We start from the raw sequence: 14,698 nt of genomic DNA, 5'->3' as shown, positions 1-14,698 counted from the left end.
GTTAGTGGCTAGAGGTGCCCCCCCAAAAAAAACCCTAGCTTTAGAATTTACCCTGACAGCAAACATTGTTGATTATGTACAATACATTTCTGGAAACCCAAATGGAAAGTAGTTTGTAGCAGAATCCTGGGGCTTACTCAAGCTCTCAGGAAAGGTAGTATGGTAGTCTTGTGACATGCGGTCTAGCCCAGAGTAAAAGAGTGCCCTCTTCTTCTAGCCTGGTAGGGTGTATTAGGTTGAATCCAACACAGTTCTTTCATAAATAGACATCCTACCATCCAGTGTAGTGTAATGGTTAAGGTATTCGAATAAAATTGGTGACTTCCGGGGAAAGTTGAGGATGCTACAGCCAGAGTTTACATGAGCGTTTTAGTTTTAAATTATATTTACCCTCTTTTGGAGCATAATCTCTAAAGCTAATTATTTATGAAACTTTATGTTAGATTGCTCAGAGGGAGGACAGAGTAAAAGAAATAGCCTTGTAAATTAGCTGAAACCCCTGGAAATAAACCTAGTTATGGTACTGCATTGGTGTTCCAGAAGGTTATACCACAGTGTATATGCATGGGCTTTAACTTTCCATTTGGAGATTACAACTGAACATAAAGACATTGGAAAAATAAGACTGGAAAAATCCAGTTCAAGTCCACCCTCATCCATGAAAACTTATTGGGTGAGTTTGGTCAGTCGCTCTTAGCCCAACTTACCAAACTGAAGTAGTTCTGAGCATAAAATGAAAAGAGGTTCCTATGTAAACTGCTTTGAGCTTCTGGAAAAATATGGGATATAAATCAAACAAACTGAAGGGATTAGGTTCTGGCAAGATCATCTTCTCACAAAATGGTGGTTTGGTGGAGCCTAACTTTTGCCACTTCTCTCTTATCCCTGTAGCCTGCCATCCTTTTCTACATAGTCCCACAATCCTCCAGAATGGATTGTGGAGTTCAGGGAGATGAAGATATCATTAGAAAACTTTATTTCCCTCTTGCCAGTGAGGAATAGGAAACCTCACTTAATGGATCTTATATGCAATTGAGTGAATTCAGAATAAGCAGGTAGCATGCAACACGGTCTTCCGCACAGTGGAGAAAAAAAAGATAGCTTACATATATTGAATATTAGCAATGTTGTGGTACACCAGTAGTATTCTCCTTGTTCAAGATCCAGCTATACCAGAGGTTCCCAAACTTTCTCAATTCACAGTACCCTTAGTGTCTCAGTAATTTTTTTATAGCACCCCATAGTTCCCAAACTGTGCTGCAGTTCCCTGGGACACCACAGAAAATCCATGGAATATTTTAAATTTTTGAGGGAAATACAGTGATATAGCTCATGTGGTGTCCGATAGTTGTCCAGTATCACTGTATTTTTTTTGAAAATTTAAAATATCCCATGGCCCCCTGTGAGTTCACTGTGATGCCCTGAGGTGCTGCACTGCATAGTTTAGAAACCATGGATTTATACCTTTCATCCAGTTACTGGAAATTCCTATATTCTTTTAAGTTGCATTGGGGAGCATCCAACTTTATGTTCCTTGAGCAAACTCTCCTTTCATAAATAGAAGTGACTTAGTGAAAGAGTGGGACATTTCCTGTTGGGCTGGATCTAGACTTGCCTTTCTGCAAGTGGAAGGACCAAGATTCAATGGAGGTTTCCACTGGAGGGAATGGAAAAGAGGCATTTCAGCACTACCTCCTATATTGTTCTAGGGGGTCATCAACCTATCTGGATCAGATTTCTTCTTTCCAAGGAGGAGGGAATACAGGAAGTTGTAGAGGATGGAGCATTGAATGAACATTTCCTTCAGCTTCTTTAGTGGTATGTGTGGTATTCTACTTACAGGAATTCTGGATCTATCCCATTATATACTTTCTAGATTTGATCAATCCAGGCAACTTGTTTCTCATAGCAAATAAGGAGTTTTATTACAGTCATAGGTCATTGTTCATAATAAATTCTTAGCAATCTACTGATGATCTGAGTTACTGATAGCTTGAGATGTCTCCACCATGTTTATTTGCAACATACAATAGTACCTCTAGGAATTGATCCTCTGTGTTGTTGTTGTTGTTGTTTTTAGGATTTGGAATGTGCGTTACAATCATTCTCATGATCAGTTAGTACTTACTGGCAGCAGTGACAGCAGAGTCATTCTTTCCAACATGGTATCAATTTCTTCTGAACCTTTTGGGCACTTGGTAGATGATGATGAACTTAGTGATCAAGAAGACCATCAACAAGATGACAAGTAAGAAACTTACTTGCTTTTAATAAGCTGGCTAAAGATGTGTCTAAGTTCTAATTATATCTTAGTTAATGGGAATCTTCTCTACTAATTTTAGGATATTTATATATACACCTTGTAGTTCATTGTATTAGAAACGATTATATCTTGTAAGGCAGTGGAACTGGCACTTCTCATATTTTTAATGACTGCTGTTTATACCATACACATTGAGGCCACAAGGTTACATGGAATTGGATCCAAAATTTGTGGAAATTTAAAAGAAGTCTTGTAACTTCGATGGGTTCGTATGTTACACAGGGAGAGGAAGGTTTTGTTTCCCACAGAATGATTTCCTAGTGCTTGTCCCCTTATTGCTTGTCCCCCTAATCTGTAGTTACTTTGTAACATAGAACAACACCGTTTAAATTTGTACAGCTTTTAAACAAAGAGTTGCTTGAAAAACTGTCACTTACTTAGCATTCCTAGATTCCTCTACCCATATCAAATTTCTAATTTCTTCTGTATTTTTAAATAACTGGGATCTACTACAATATTTACACCCTGTACTGTTCTCCACACTATACCTGCCCACTTCTTATTGGTTTTCCTCATACATTTTGTCCTCCCTAAACTCAGAAAAATCAAAGGAAAATGGCATTTGAATAAAATGTCCTGAAAGATATGGTAGGCTGTAAACCTGAAAACTCCACACTGCAATTACGTATTATAAGTTCCACTTGTGTTGTCTAAATATAACATTTGAGAAATGATATGATAAATAATGAACTTGAAGACTATAAAAATTCTCTTTTTATATGCATTTACATCATATCCTTCAGGACTCTTGTCAGTCATATTTGCCAGTGAGAGAACTGGATATCAGTCCTCAAATATCATTTCTGCACCTACATGTGTATCAGGAACAGAAAGCACAATTTATTTCATTTCAAATTGCTCTAAATATCATATGGCAGAGAAAAATAGCAAGCACAATAATATTAGATGAACCTCTGGGTGTCACAATTCCCAAACATAGAACCTTTCAGCTTGCAGAAAAGGGTTTTGATAGTGAAAGTTCAGGAAACTTCCCCAGTGTTTATTTAGGGCCAACCAGTTCAGAAGACCCAACCATATGATCATCCTTTAAGTCAGAGGATGGGTACCCAGGTGAATCTCAGTCTTGCCCTTGTAAGAATAAAAAATCAAAGATCTTTAAAGAACCAGCTTCTAGTCACCTTCTTCTGAGGGTTGAGGAGCAACAGGAAATTTATTTATTTATTTATTTATTTATTCATTCATTCAATCAATCAATCTAATTTCTCACTGCCCATCTCCTCCCACCAGAGGGACTTAAAACAATATAGTCAGTAAAACAATAAATATACCATCCAATTACAATATATAAAAATACTCTATATAAAATACAATTACAAATAACTAATAAATATAGATAAAAATAAAAATAAATGGAATGAATGAATGAATTTATTCATTCATTCATTCCATTTATATATAACTTACCACACTATAGTCAATCTTGGGTCATAGTCAACCTGCACATGACTTCAGGAGCCTAACTTCCCACTTAAACAAAATAGTCTACAGTTGTCCTGGTCGAGAGGGCTTCAGTTAGCAGACCTCACTGAATAATCCAGGGCTGTGTAATGATTCTAAGTTTGAAGGGTGGGTGATAGAAGCAACCAGATTGAAACAATGTAAAGAACGAAACAGGTTGATAGATAACTTGATTAAACATTGAATACATGGCAATTTAAGATCAAAATAAATTCCAGGCAGTGGCCTTCTACACTTCTAGTTAAAGATATTGTATAGTTGTTGCTTTATCCTTCTATACTTGGTTGTTGTTGTTTATTCGTTTAGTCGCTTCCGACTCTTCGTGACTTCATGGACCAGCCCACGCCAGAGCTTCCTGTCGGTCGTCAACACCCCCAGCTCCCCCAGGGACGAGTCCGTCACCTCTAGAATATCATCCATCCACCTTGCCCTTGGTCGGCCCCTCTTCCTTTTGCCCTCCACTCTCCCTAGCATCAGCATCTTCTCCAGGGTGTCCTGTCTTCTCATTATGTGGCCGAAGTATTTCAGTTTTGCCTTTAATATCATTCCCGCAAGTGAGCAGTCTGGCTTTATTTCCTGGAGGATGGACTGGTTTAATCTTCCTGCAGTCCAAGGCACTCTCAGAATTTTCCTCCAACACCACAGTTCAAAAGCATCTATCTTCCTTCTCTCAGCCTTCCTTATGGTCCAGCTCTCGCAGCCATATGTTACTAAGGCTCCTCAGTTCCTCTTCGCTTTCAGCCATCAAAGTGGTATCATCTGCATATCTGAGATTGTTAATGTTTCCTGCAGTGATTTGAACTCCAGCCTTGGATTCCTCAAGCCCAGCATGTCGCATGATGTGTTCTGCATACAAGTTGAATAGGTAGGGTGAGAGTATACAGCCCTGCCGTACTCCTTTCCCAATCTTAAACCAGTCCGTTGTTCCGTGGTCTGTTCTTACTGTTGCTATTTGGTCGTTATACAGATTCTTCAGGAGGCAGACAAGATGACTTGGTATCCCCATACCACTAAGAACTTGCCACAATTTGTTATGGTCCACACAGTCAAAGGCTTTAGAATAGTCAATAAAACAGAAATAGATGTTTTTTTGAAACTCTCTGGCTTTTTCCATTATCCATTGGATATTGGCAATTTGGTCCCTAATTCCTCTGCCTTTTCTAAACCCAGCTTGTACATCTGGCAATTCTCGCTCCATGAATTGCTGAAGTCTACCTTGCAGGATCTTGAGCATTACCTTACTGGCATGTGAAATGAGTGCCACTGTTCAATAGTTTGAACATTCTTTAGTGTTTCCCTTTTTTGGTATGGGGATATAAGTTGATTTTTTCCAATCTGACAGCCATTCTTGTGTTTTCCAAATTTGCTGGCATATAGCATGCATTACCTTGACAGCATCATCTTGCAAGAATTTGAACAGTTCAGCTGGGATGCCATCGTCTCCTGCTGCCTTGTTATTAGCAATGCTTCTTAAGGCCCACTCAACCTCACTCTTCAGGATGTCTGGCTCTAGCTCACTGACCACACCGTCAAAGCTATCCCCGATATTGTTATCCTTCCTATACAGGTCTTCCGTATATTCTTGCCACCTTTTCTTGATCTCTTCTTCTTCTGTTAGGTCCTTGCCATCTTTGTTTTTGATCATGCCCATTTTTGCCTGGAATTTACCTCCAATGTTTCTAATTTTCTGGAAGAGGTCTCTTGTCCTTCTTATTCTATTGTCTTCTTCCACTTCCACGCATTGCTTGTTTAAAAATAATTCCTTGTCTCTTCTGGCCAACCCCTGGAATTTTGCATTTAATTGGGCATATCTCCCCCCATCACTGTTGCCTTTTGCTTTCCTTCTTTCTTGGGCTACTTCTAGTGTCTCAGCAGACAGCCATTTTACCTTCTTGGTTTTCTCTTTCTTTGGCATATATTTTGTTGCCGCCTCCTGAACAATGTTGCAAACTTCTGTCCATAGTTCTTCCGGAACCCTATCTACTAAGTCCAGTCCCTTAAATCTATTCTTCACCTCCACTGCATATTCCTTAGGAATATTAGTGAGCTCATATCTAGCTGATCTGTGGGTCTTCCCTAATCTCTTTAGTCTGATTCTAAATTGTGCAATAAGAAGTTCGTGATCTGAACTACAGTCAGCTCCAGGTCTTGTTTTTACCGACTGTATAGATGTCCACCACCTTTGGCTGCAAAGGATGTAGTCAGTCTGATTTTGGTGTTGTCCATCTGGTGAAGTCCATGTATAAAGCCGTCTCTTAGGCTGTTGGAAGAGAGTGTTTGTTATGCGGAGTGAGTTGTCTTGGCAAAATTCTATCAGCCTATGTCCTGCTTCGTTTTGTTCTCCCAGGCCATGCTTACCTGTAATTCCAGGTGTAATCTGACTGCCCACTTTAGCATTCCAGTCTCCCGTGATAAAAATAACATCTCTTTTAGGTGTGTTGTCCAGTAGGTGCTGCAGATCCTCATAGAACTGCTCTACTTCAGCTTCTTCAGCATCTGTGGTTGGGGCGTATATTTGGATCACTGTGATGCTAGATGGCTTGCCCTGAATTCAAATTGAGATCATTCTATCATTTTCTGGATTGTATCCAAGCACTGCTTTAGCCACTTTACTATTAATTATGAAGGCTACTCCATTTCTTCTGTGGTTTTCTTGTTCACAGTAGTAGATCTGGTGGTCATTTGATGTGAAGTGGCCCATTCCAGTCCATTTCAGTTCACTGATGCCCAAAATGTCTATCTTTAATCTTGACATCTCACCAATAACCACATCCAATTTGCCCTGGCTCATAGATCTTACATTCCAGGTTCCAGTGGTGTGTTGATCCTTAGAACATCGGATTCGCCGTTCACCACCAGCACCGTCGGCCGCTAGCCGTCCTTTCAGCTTTGAGCTAGCTGCGTCATCACGTCTGGGGCTAGTTGAACTCATCCTCTGTTCCTCCCCAGTAGCATTTTGACCATCTTCCAACCTGGGGGTCTCATCTTCCGATGGTATACCGACATATCTCTGGTTGTACTGATCCATTTAGTTTTCACGGCAAGAATACTGGGGTGGGTTGCCATTACCTTCCCCAGGGATCGCATTTAGTCTGACCTCTCTGTCATGACCTTCCCGTCTTGGGTGGCCCTTCATGGTTTAGCTCATCATTGAGGTGCTCAAGCTCCAGCACCACGACAAGGTAATGATCCTTTGCTGAAGCTATACTTGGTAGTAAGGGAGAAATTATAGAAGAACATGGGATGATTACCTGAGATGATACCTTCTGATAGCTAATGATGTTGGTGCTGTACTGCTTGATTCTGTCTCATTCAGACAGGAGAACTAGCTATGGCTTTCATGTTTTGTTTGGGACCACAGGCATTGGATCTATGGAACTTGTCATTCATATTGGCTTCCTTGACAGAGGATTACAAGATAGGTCACTTATCAACCTCTCATGAGCACTTAATTGGTAAAAATCCAAGTAAACCATAAGAAGCTAAAAACAAACTCTAGAACCTGGATGAATGTCCAAGAAAATGGCCAGTGTGGTTCATTCTAAATAAGTATTGCAAATTGCAGGGGGTGGGGAAACTGCATATGTACTGGCTGAGTATATAAATGGTTCTAAGCCATGATGTAACATGTTTGATTTTGGTTTAGCATGCCAAAACACAGACATCCTGGTTTGAAAATTATGGTTATGTGTTGTGTGAACTAGAGCCAAACAAAGAAGAGCTGCACACATTGTGTGGATCCAGCCACTAATTAGATCTGAATTGGCATCACCAGTCAGCAAGGAGGACCTAAGAATATAATGGAACTAAAACAGCAGCTATTCATTCACTGGGTAGGATAGAGATTATGATCATTCTTGTAATACTGTTTTTCAAATCTGTTGTGTGGCCATATTTAAAATATTCAGCATGCTTATACTCATTCCATTTAGAAGAAACTTTATGGAGCCATGAACATGCAGTAAAACCCTAACAAATTTATTATCTTTCTCTCAGTGGCTAGTGGGAATCAGATAAATAAGATATTTATGAAAAAGTACTTTTCTTTGTTCCAAAATTTTGTTGTGATTGATTATGTGCTATCAAGTTGTTTTCAACTCCTAGCAACCATTTAGATGGATTTTCTTCATGATGATCTACTATATCCCTAACCTGTTCTTTCAAGTCTCCCAAAGTTGCACTCATTGCCACCATAACTAAGTCCATCCATCTTGCTGCTGGTCATCCCCTTCTCTTTCCTTCCACCTTTCCCAGCATTAGAGCCTTTTCCAGAGAGCTGGGTCTTCGCATAATGTGTCCGAAGTAGGATAATTTGATCATTTTTGCCTCAAGTGAGAACTCTGGATTGATTTGTTCAATGATCCATCAGTTTGTTTTCTTGGCTGTCCACAGTATTTTCAGGAGTCTTCTCCAATACCAAAGTTCAAAGGCATCAATAGTCTTCCTATCCGCCTTCTTTAAAGTCCAACTTTAGCTTCCATAGAGTGTCACAGGGAATACCAATGCTTGCACAATTCTGATCTTTGTAGGTATAAACACATCATGGCATCTGAATATCTTTTCCTTCATGGCTGGTCTACCAAGTGCTAGTCTGCAGTGTATTTCTTGACTGCTTGTTCCTTTACTGTTGATGGTTGATCCTAAAAGGCAGAAGCTGTTTCTTCCTCCAATTTTAAAGCCACACTCATCTTCCAGTCCAGCTTCCCTTGATATATATTCTGCATAAAGGTTGAATAAATAAGGGGAGAGTATGCAGCCTTGTCACACTCCTTTGACAACCTGGAGCCAGTCTTGTTTCACCATATTCTGTCTGTACTGTGGCTTCCTGACCTGCATATAAGTTTCTCGTGAGGACAATGAGATGTTCTGAGATTCCCATTTTTTCTGAGCACTTTCCACAGCTTGATATGATCAATACAAACAAAGGCTTTTCTATAGTCGATGAAGCACATACTGACTTCTTTTTGGTATTTTTTGACTTTCTCAATTATCCAGCATGCATCAGCAATAATGTCCTGTGTTCCTCTGCCTTTTCGAAAGCCAGCTTAAACATCTGGCATCTCTTTTTCCATGTTGGGCTCTAATCTGTGTTGGACTAAGCATTATTTTGCTAGCATGTGAAATTAAGGATATTGTGCAATAGTTTGCACGCTCTGTTAAGTCTTCTGGTTTTGGTATTGGAATGCAGATTGACTTCTTCCAATTGGTTGGCGAATGTGTCATTCTCCAGATTCGCTGGCATAGCTTGGTTAGAACCTTGACTGATTCTTCTTCTGTTGCTTGCCATATTTCAGTGGGTATTCCATCAGTTCCTGTAGCCTTCTGACTTGATAATGACTGGAGTGCTGATCTAACTTCATCTTCTTGTACTAGGGGTTCTTGTAAGTGAGGACTATCTTCTAAGGTATCTTGGATGTAAAGCATATTTCTATCACTATTCCTCCCTACTTGCTTTTTTTCTTTGACTATATACTCTCTGATGTTGTATTTTTTATTGATAGGGAGTTGTACAAATTCCTTTATCACTAAGGTTTCCCCTTCATGCACCTTCTTTACCGTGCTATTTCCCAAAATTCCATATATTATTCCAGGTGTGATTGCACTGGAATTCCTAATACTGTTTTTGCTGCTGTTCCATAACTGGATCAACACTTTCCTTGAGCTGTTCAGAAAATTAAAACTTGAATTAAGGCAAAACACAAATATGCTAGATAGATGACAGCACCCTTATTTTCCCTTCTCTAGCATTTGTCTCCAGAGACAAATTTGTTTCATTAATCCTCTTGATCCCACTAAATTTTTGTTATGCCCACTAAATCTAAGTCTTTTAATATTACTTGGATTTATCTGGAAATTTGTTATATAAAAGATTGTGATTCTCTGTGTGTACTAGGGAAGAATTTTACTGCCATGTCCTTGTCCTAATTTCTGAATGTGTGCAGTAGCCTTATTTCCTATCTGCTTAACTGCTAATTGTTGCCCAAGCAGTTGATTAAGGGATGAGAGCATCCTCCATATGAGAATGATGAGGCAGGAGTGGTGATAGGAGATGTAAATCTTTACTCACAATATGGAGAAAGAGGATAGAGAGTTTTTCCCCCCTTATGATAATATATCTTGGGGTCAACCCCCCCATTAGTCATTTGTGTAATTGACAGAAGAGAGAATTGTCTAATATGAAACATGATGATATGATGTCAGTATTGGCTACTAATGTGTGTTAGATATGATATTTCTTCTTCCTCTTCCCCTCTGGCCCCCAGTTTTGAGACACTAGTTTCTGAATAACCTTCTAGGATCTCATGGTAGGTCACCTGGATTTCTATTCTGGGTGTTGGTGGTTCATTGTCTGAAACAAGAATGCTTAAATAGTAAGGCTATGTAGAAATTTGATATGAAGGTTCAGTTTGAAGACAGTTCGATTGAATCTCCTAATTGAATGGTCTTTCCAGATAAAATCAACAATTGAAGAGAATATATGTTGCTCAGGGTTGGAGTCCTTGGTGCTCTCTGAGCTTGGTGGTTTGCTTGCAATCAGGGCCGCAACTAGGGGGAGGCAACCGGGGCATGTGCCCCGGGCACCACGCTGGTGGGGCACCAAAATGAATGCTGGGGGGGCACCAAAATGAGTGCTGGGGGGGGTGCCAAAATGGGTGCGGAATCCAAGTTTGTCCCGGGTGACACAGACCCTAGTTGCAGCCCTGCTTGCAATGACATGGTCTGCATGGGAACAAACACTGATATATACTTGACTTTGAAAATGTATTACTAATAATCCTTACAGTGCATTTAAGATTTTGAACAAATCAGAGAAAGGACATTTTTTCTACTAAAATATTAAGTTATGTAGCTTTGTTAAACATCCAGCCCAATAATAAATCATACATTGACGTTACATTTGAATTAACGGAAACCCTGCATATGTAAATAGCTTATGCAAGGTTTCCATTAATAGCATACGAAGGGTTTCCATTAATTCAATTTTTCTCTGATTTGTTCAAAATCTTAAATTGCACTTTTAAGGATTATTAGTAATACATTTTTAAAGTCAAGTATATATCAGTGTTTGTTCCTATGCAGACCATGTCATTGCCAGCAAACAACCAAGCTCAGAGAGCACAAAGGACCACACAAAATCAACGATTTCGATTGAACTGTTGAATTGAACTGGATGCCCAACAACCTCTTCATATTCCCCTTGGTCTGCTCCAACAAGGCTCTTGAAATCTTCTTGGAAGATAAATGTAAAATATGCTTTATAGATTATGGTTCTCTAAGTGAGATGGATGATGGAATTAAGATGCTCAATAAAGATAGGAAGGATTGATCCATTTGGCATCTGCCATCTATATATAGTTTAATTGGTTCAGAGTTTTATTAAGTACCTGCATAGGTAGCAGCTTCTCATGAAAATACATTAAGCTTGTAATGCTTTTTTTTCTACTGCTTGAGTGGATTATTATGATTTCTTAGTGAGAGCCCATTCTTTGTTCAACATAGAAAAGGCTAAAAATGATAATGAGTTTGCTTTAAGAAAAGTTTATCTGTTCGCATTTTTGTTCCACAATCTTTGTTGGAAAGATTCCACTGTTTGCTGCCACAATGCTGATGTTGGTCACTTTTTGCCTGCAGCTACAGAGACAGGGCATCTGCAGGGTGCATTTCACAGCTCTGTTTGTCCCTCAGGCTGGCATCCAAGTATTAACTTTTGTACACTGTTAACCATTTGACTGGAACAGTCTATTTTTGTTTAACTTTAAGGAGAGCAATTGGAGGGTTGTTAGTTTGGCGATTTCTAGTGATAATAAAAATCATGTTTGGGGAAAACAATGTCTTCAGTGATGACTGTGTGGAATTGAGGTGCTGTGAGACCCTGAAGTTCATTCCTATAAACAAACCACAGGAACATGAGGATTCTGTTCTCAACCAGTTTTCAAGAGGGAATGGTGCTTCACATTCACCTTTAAGTTATGTGTTAGAATTCACATTTTTGTGGCTGATGCTTTAAGTTAAATACAGATGTAATCGAAATTATTCAACCCCCATTGCAAATCAGGTTGATTGTCAAAATGTACAGACTTTCAGCTGTTTGCAATGAACAAATCAAACAAAAGCAATTGAACTAGCTCAACACAACCAATGCTTCAAGTGGTGTCCCCAAAGTCAACTGAAAATGCAACTTATATTGACTTCTCCAGTCTCAAAATTATTCAACCCCTTCATGGCAAGCATCTTCAGTACTTAGTAGAGCACCCTTTTGCTATTATGACCTGCTGCAAATGAGATGCATAGCCAGACACCAGCTTCTGGCAGCGCACTGAAGATGTTGCCTAGTCTGGCAATGAAACGTCTGCAAGAAAACAACAAGGCTCAGAGAGCACCAAGGACTCCACAGTTCAATCCTGAGCTACAAATATTTGCTTTGTGTAGCAAGTACTGCACATCGTCCACACAAGAGATATAAATAAATAAATATAAACCAGCTGGCTCTCATAGGTCTTAAATTACGTAGGTTTGATCATGCAGTATTCCACCCATTCAGGAAATTATCTGCAAGATAACTCTTTAACTTTTTTTCTATCCTTTCTATTACTGAAAATTCTCAAGGAAGACAACACATTAAATTATGAATAAAAATGCTGCTTATTACATTGGGGGAGATGTCTTGTATGTGCAGGTATGAACACACTTTTTTTTTTTGCCTGAAGATACTTCTGTCTACCCTGTAAATTATCCTTATCTCCTGTACTTGATATCTAAACGTATAATCGCACACCTAAGCAGATAAAGTGTAATAGTAACCCTGCTGAATAATGCATGTTACTTATAAAGAGGATTTTGAAGTAAGATGAATGAAAGCCACCGCAAGTAAATGTTTCCTTAACAGTTTGGACTAGTACTACTGGTAATAACAGAAATAGTAGTATTAGCAGGAGTTAGAATTAACTTTGCAAATCAAAAAGGGAAACTCTGTCACTGAGGCTCTGAAGCTTGGTCAGCATTTTGCAGAAAAGTACTCTGTATCTTCCTGAAATACAACTTTGTACAGTCCATGTTTTTCAGAAGCAAGTGGGCAGCAACTATTCTGTATGTTACCAGTTTACTTTGATCCCCAAAGGGAAATTCAGTAGAAGACGGAATAACTTAAGACAATTAAAAATACCAAAAGGGAGAAAAAAATGTACCAGAGTGGTTTCTCTTATCACCCTTTAAAGCATGCACAACTCCCATGGCTTAAACTGAATAGTTAGACAGAACATTAGAACACACTCCTCCATGCAAAATCTGGCATGAAGAAAAGGTTGTAATTAATAAACAGTCCATGCTTGTTTAAACCCTTGTTTGCTTAACCTAGGTAAAAGGTATCAGTGTCCTCTGACAATGACACGCATTATACATTGTCCCCTTGCTTATTAAGAGAACATCTGAGAGCTTCAGGATAATAAATATTATCCTGAAGTCAGTGAGGCTGTGTTGGGGACATGGCCAATTTTCCTACAAGCCACATTTGTCAGTTTTAAAAGGAAATTTGGGGGAAAAAAGTACGGGGAAAACAAAGTAGATGTAGCCTTCAGGAAAAGAAAAACAAACCATTACTCCTTTCTCATACTTACATTCATGCTCCACTTTTTATCTGCAGCATGGCTACTACTGTATGTTCAGATCATTTTACTGATAGTTCTCAGTGCTAAGCATCTGAAACTACTGTGAAACTTAGTGCTCAAGGAGTGTACCTATGAACTTCAGTTTGCAATATGCTCTTCAAGTAGGCTGAACAACTATTTTAATGCATAACTTCCTCTAACCCACAGGCTGGATTGGAGAAAGCTTGTGAATGGATCTTCTCCCCAAATCTTCACTAATGCAGTTTTTGCTGTTAAACATGATTAAAGGATATAGGGGAGACAGGGACACTAGTCCATTTTAAAATCCTTCAGTTGCTTGTTTGTGTCTCATTCCTTCTGGTAATTTTTCCCCTCCAGAGTCCATCCCATTTTAACAGCACATTTGAGAAGGAACGTGACATTTTTCAGCACTTCATAAATCAGAATTACTTCAATCATTTGCTTTTCTCTTCCCTGCCCTTTTTTCTCTTTTGAATTTTAGGATTAAAGAGCCACTTCAGGATAGTATAATAGCTACCTACGAAGAGCATGAAGACAGCGTCTATGCTGTGGAATGGTCCTCCGCCGACCCGTGGCTATTTGCCTCATTAAGTTATGATGGACGGCTTGTTATTAACAGGGTCCCTAGAGCTCTGAAATACCACATACTGTTATAAATCTATTTGCATTTTTTGAGCTTCATTATCTCAATATTGGTTAATAATTGGAAATACTCCAATCCTCAAATAAATACCATGGATGGAATATAAGCCCTTTTCTTTCTGATGTAAATATTTGGAAATTAAAAATCTACCATGAAAATTGCAAAAAAGAAAAAGCTTCTTTTTGTTAAACAGCAAGGGTGTCACACAAATTACCTCTACAAATGTGTAAGGATATTATTAGTGAATGATACGTATGGTACTATATGAACGAGTTCAGTTTTAGGGTGAAGTCTGATGTTGCTCAAGCAGATGGAAGAACGTAGCTTTCCCTGCCTCTCCTCTTCCTGACTCTCTTACTCCTCCACCCTCCCAAAATTCTCCAGAGGACTGAGAGGATCCATCAAACATGTTGGAATCGAGGGAGTTAACTGCCTGAAGCTGAGGAAGGGTTTTGTGCCCGTGGGTGAGGTTCCCTAGTTTAGCAATTTCCTTGCTCCATGGCTCTTCCAAGAGCATGCAGTAGTTCACATGGTTCTGTAGATTCCCTCCATCCTCTGGAGAGCCTGGTGGGGTGAAAGTTAACTAGAGATGACTGCAGCAGGGAGGAGGAGAAGGGAAAAATCAGT

The 14,698-nt window shown here is 39.3% G+C and overlaps 1 protein-coding gene across 2 annotated transcripts in view; it reads left to right on the top strand.

The window, feature by feature from the left end:
* The window catches only part of EIPR1 (EARP complex and GARP complex interacting protein 1), a 75,962-nt gene extending 61,785 nt beyond the window's left edge, over positions 1–14,177 (top strand). For both annotated transcript variants that reach the window (XM_063314053.1, XM_063314060.1), the window contains 2 exons: positions 2,081–2,248; positions 13,910–14,177. In XM_063314053.1, coding sequence (XP_063170123.1) covers positions 2,081–2,248; positions 13,910–14,084 — 343 coding nt within the window. In that variant the 3' untranslated portion in view covers positions 14,085–14,177. The remainder of the gene's footprint in view (positions 1–2,080; positions 2,249–13,909) is intronic.
* Positions 14,178–14,698: the final 521 nt, after the last annotated feature.

Source organism: Candoia aspera, chromosome 1 (assembly GCF_035149785.1).
Source record: "Candoia aspera isolate rCanAsp1 chromosome 1, rCanAsp1.hap2, whole genome shotgun sequence".
NCBI lineage: Eukaryota > Metazoa > Chordata > Lepidosauria > Squamata > Boidae > Candoia > Candoia aspera.
Note: the sequence above shows the minus strand (reverse complement) of the source record. Positions and strands in the feature narration are given on the sequence as shown.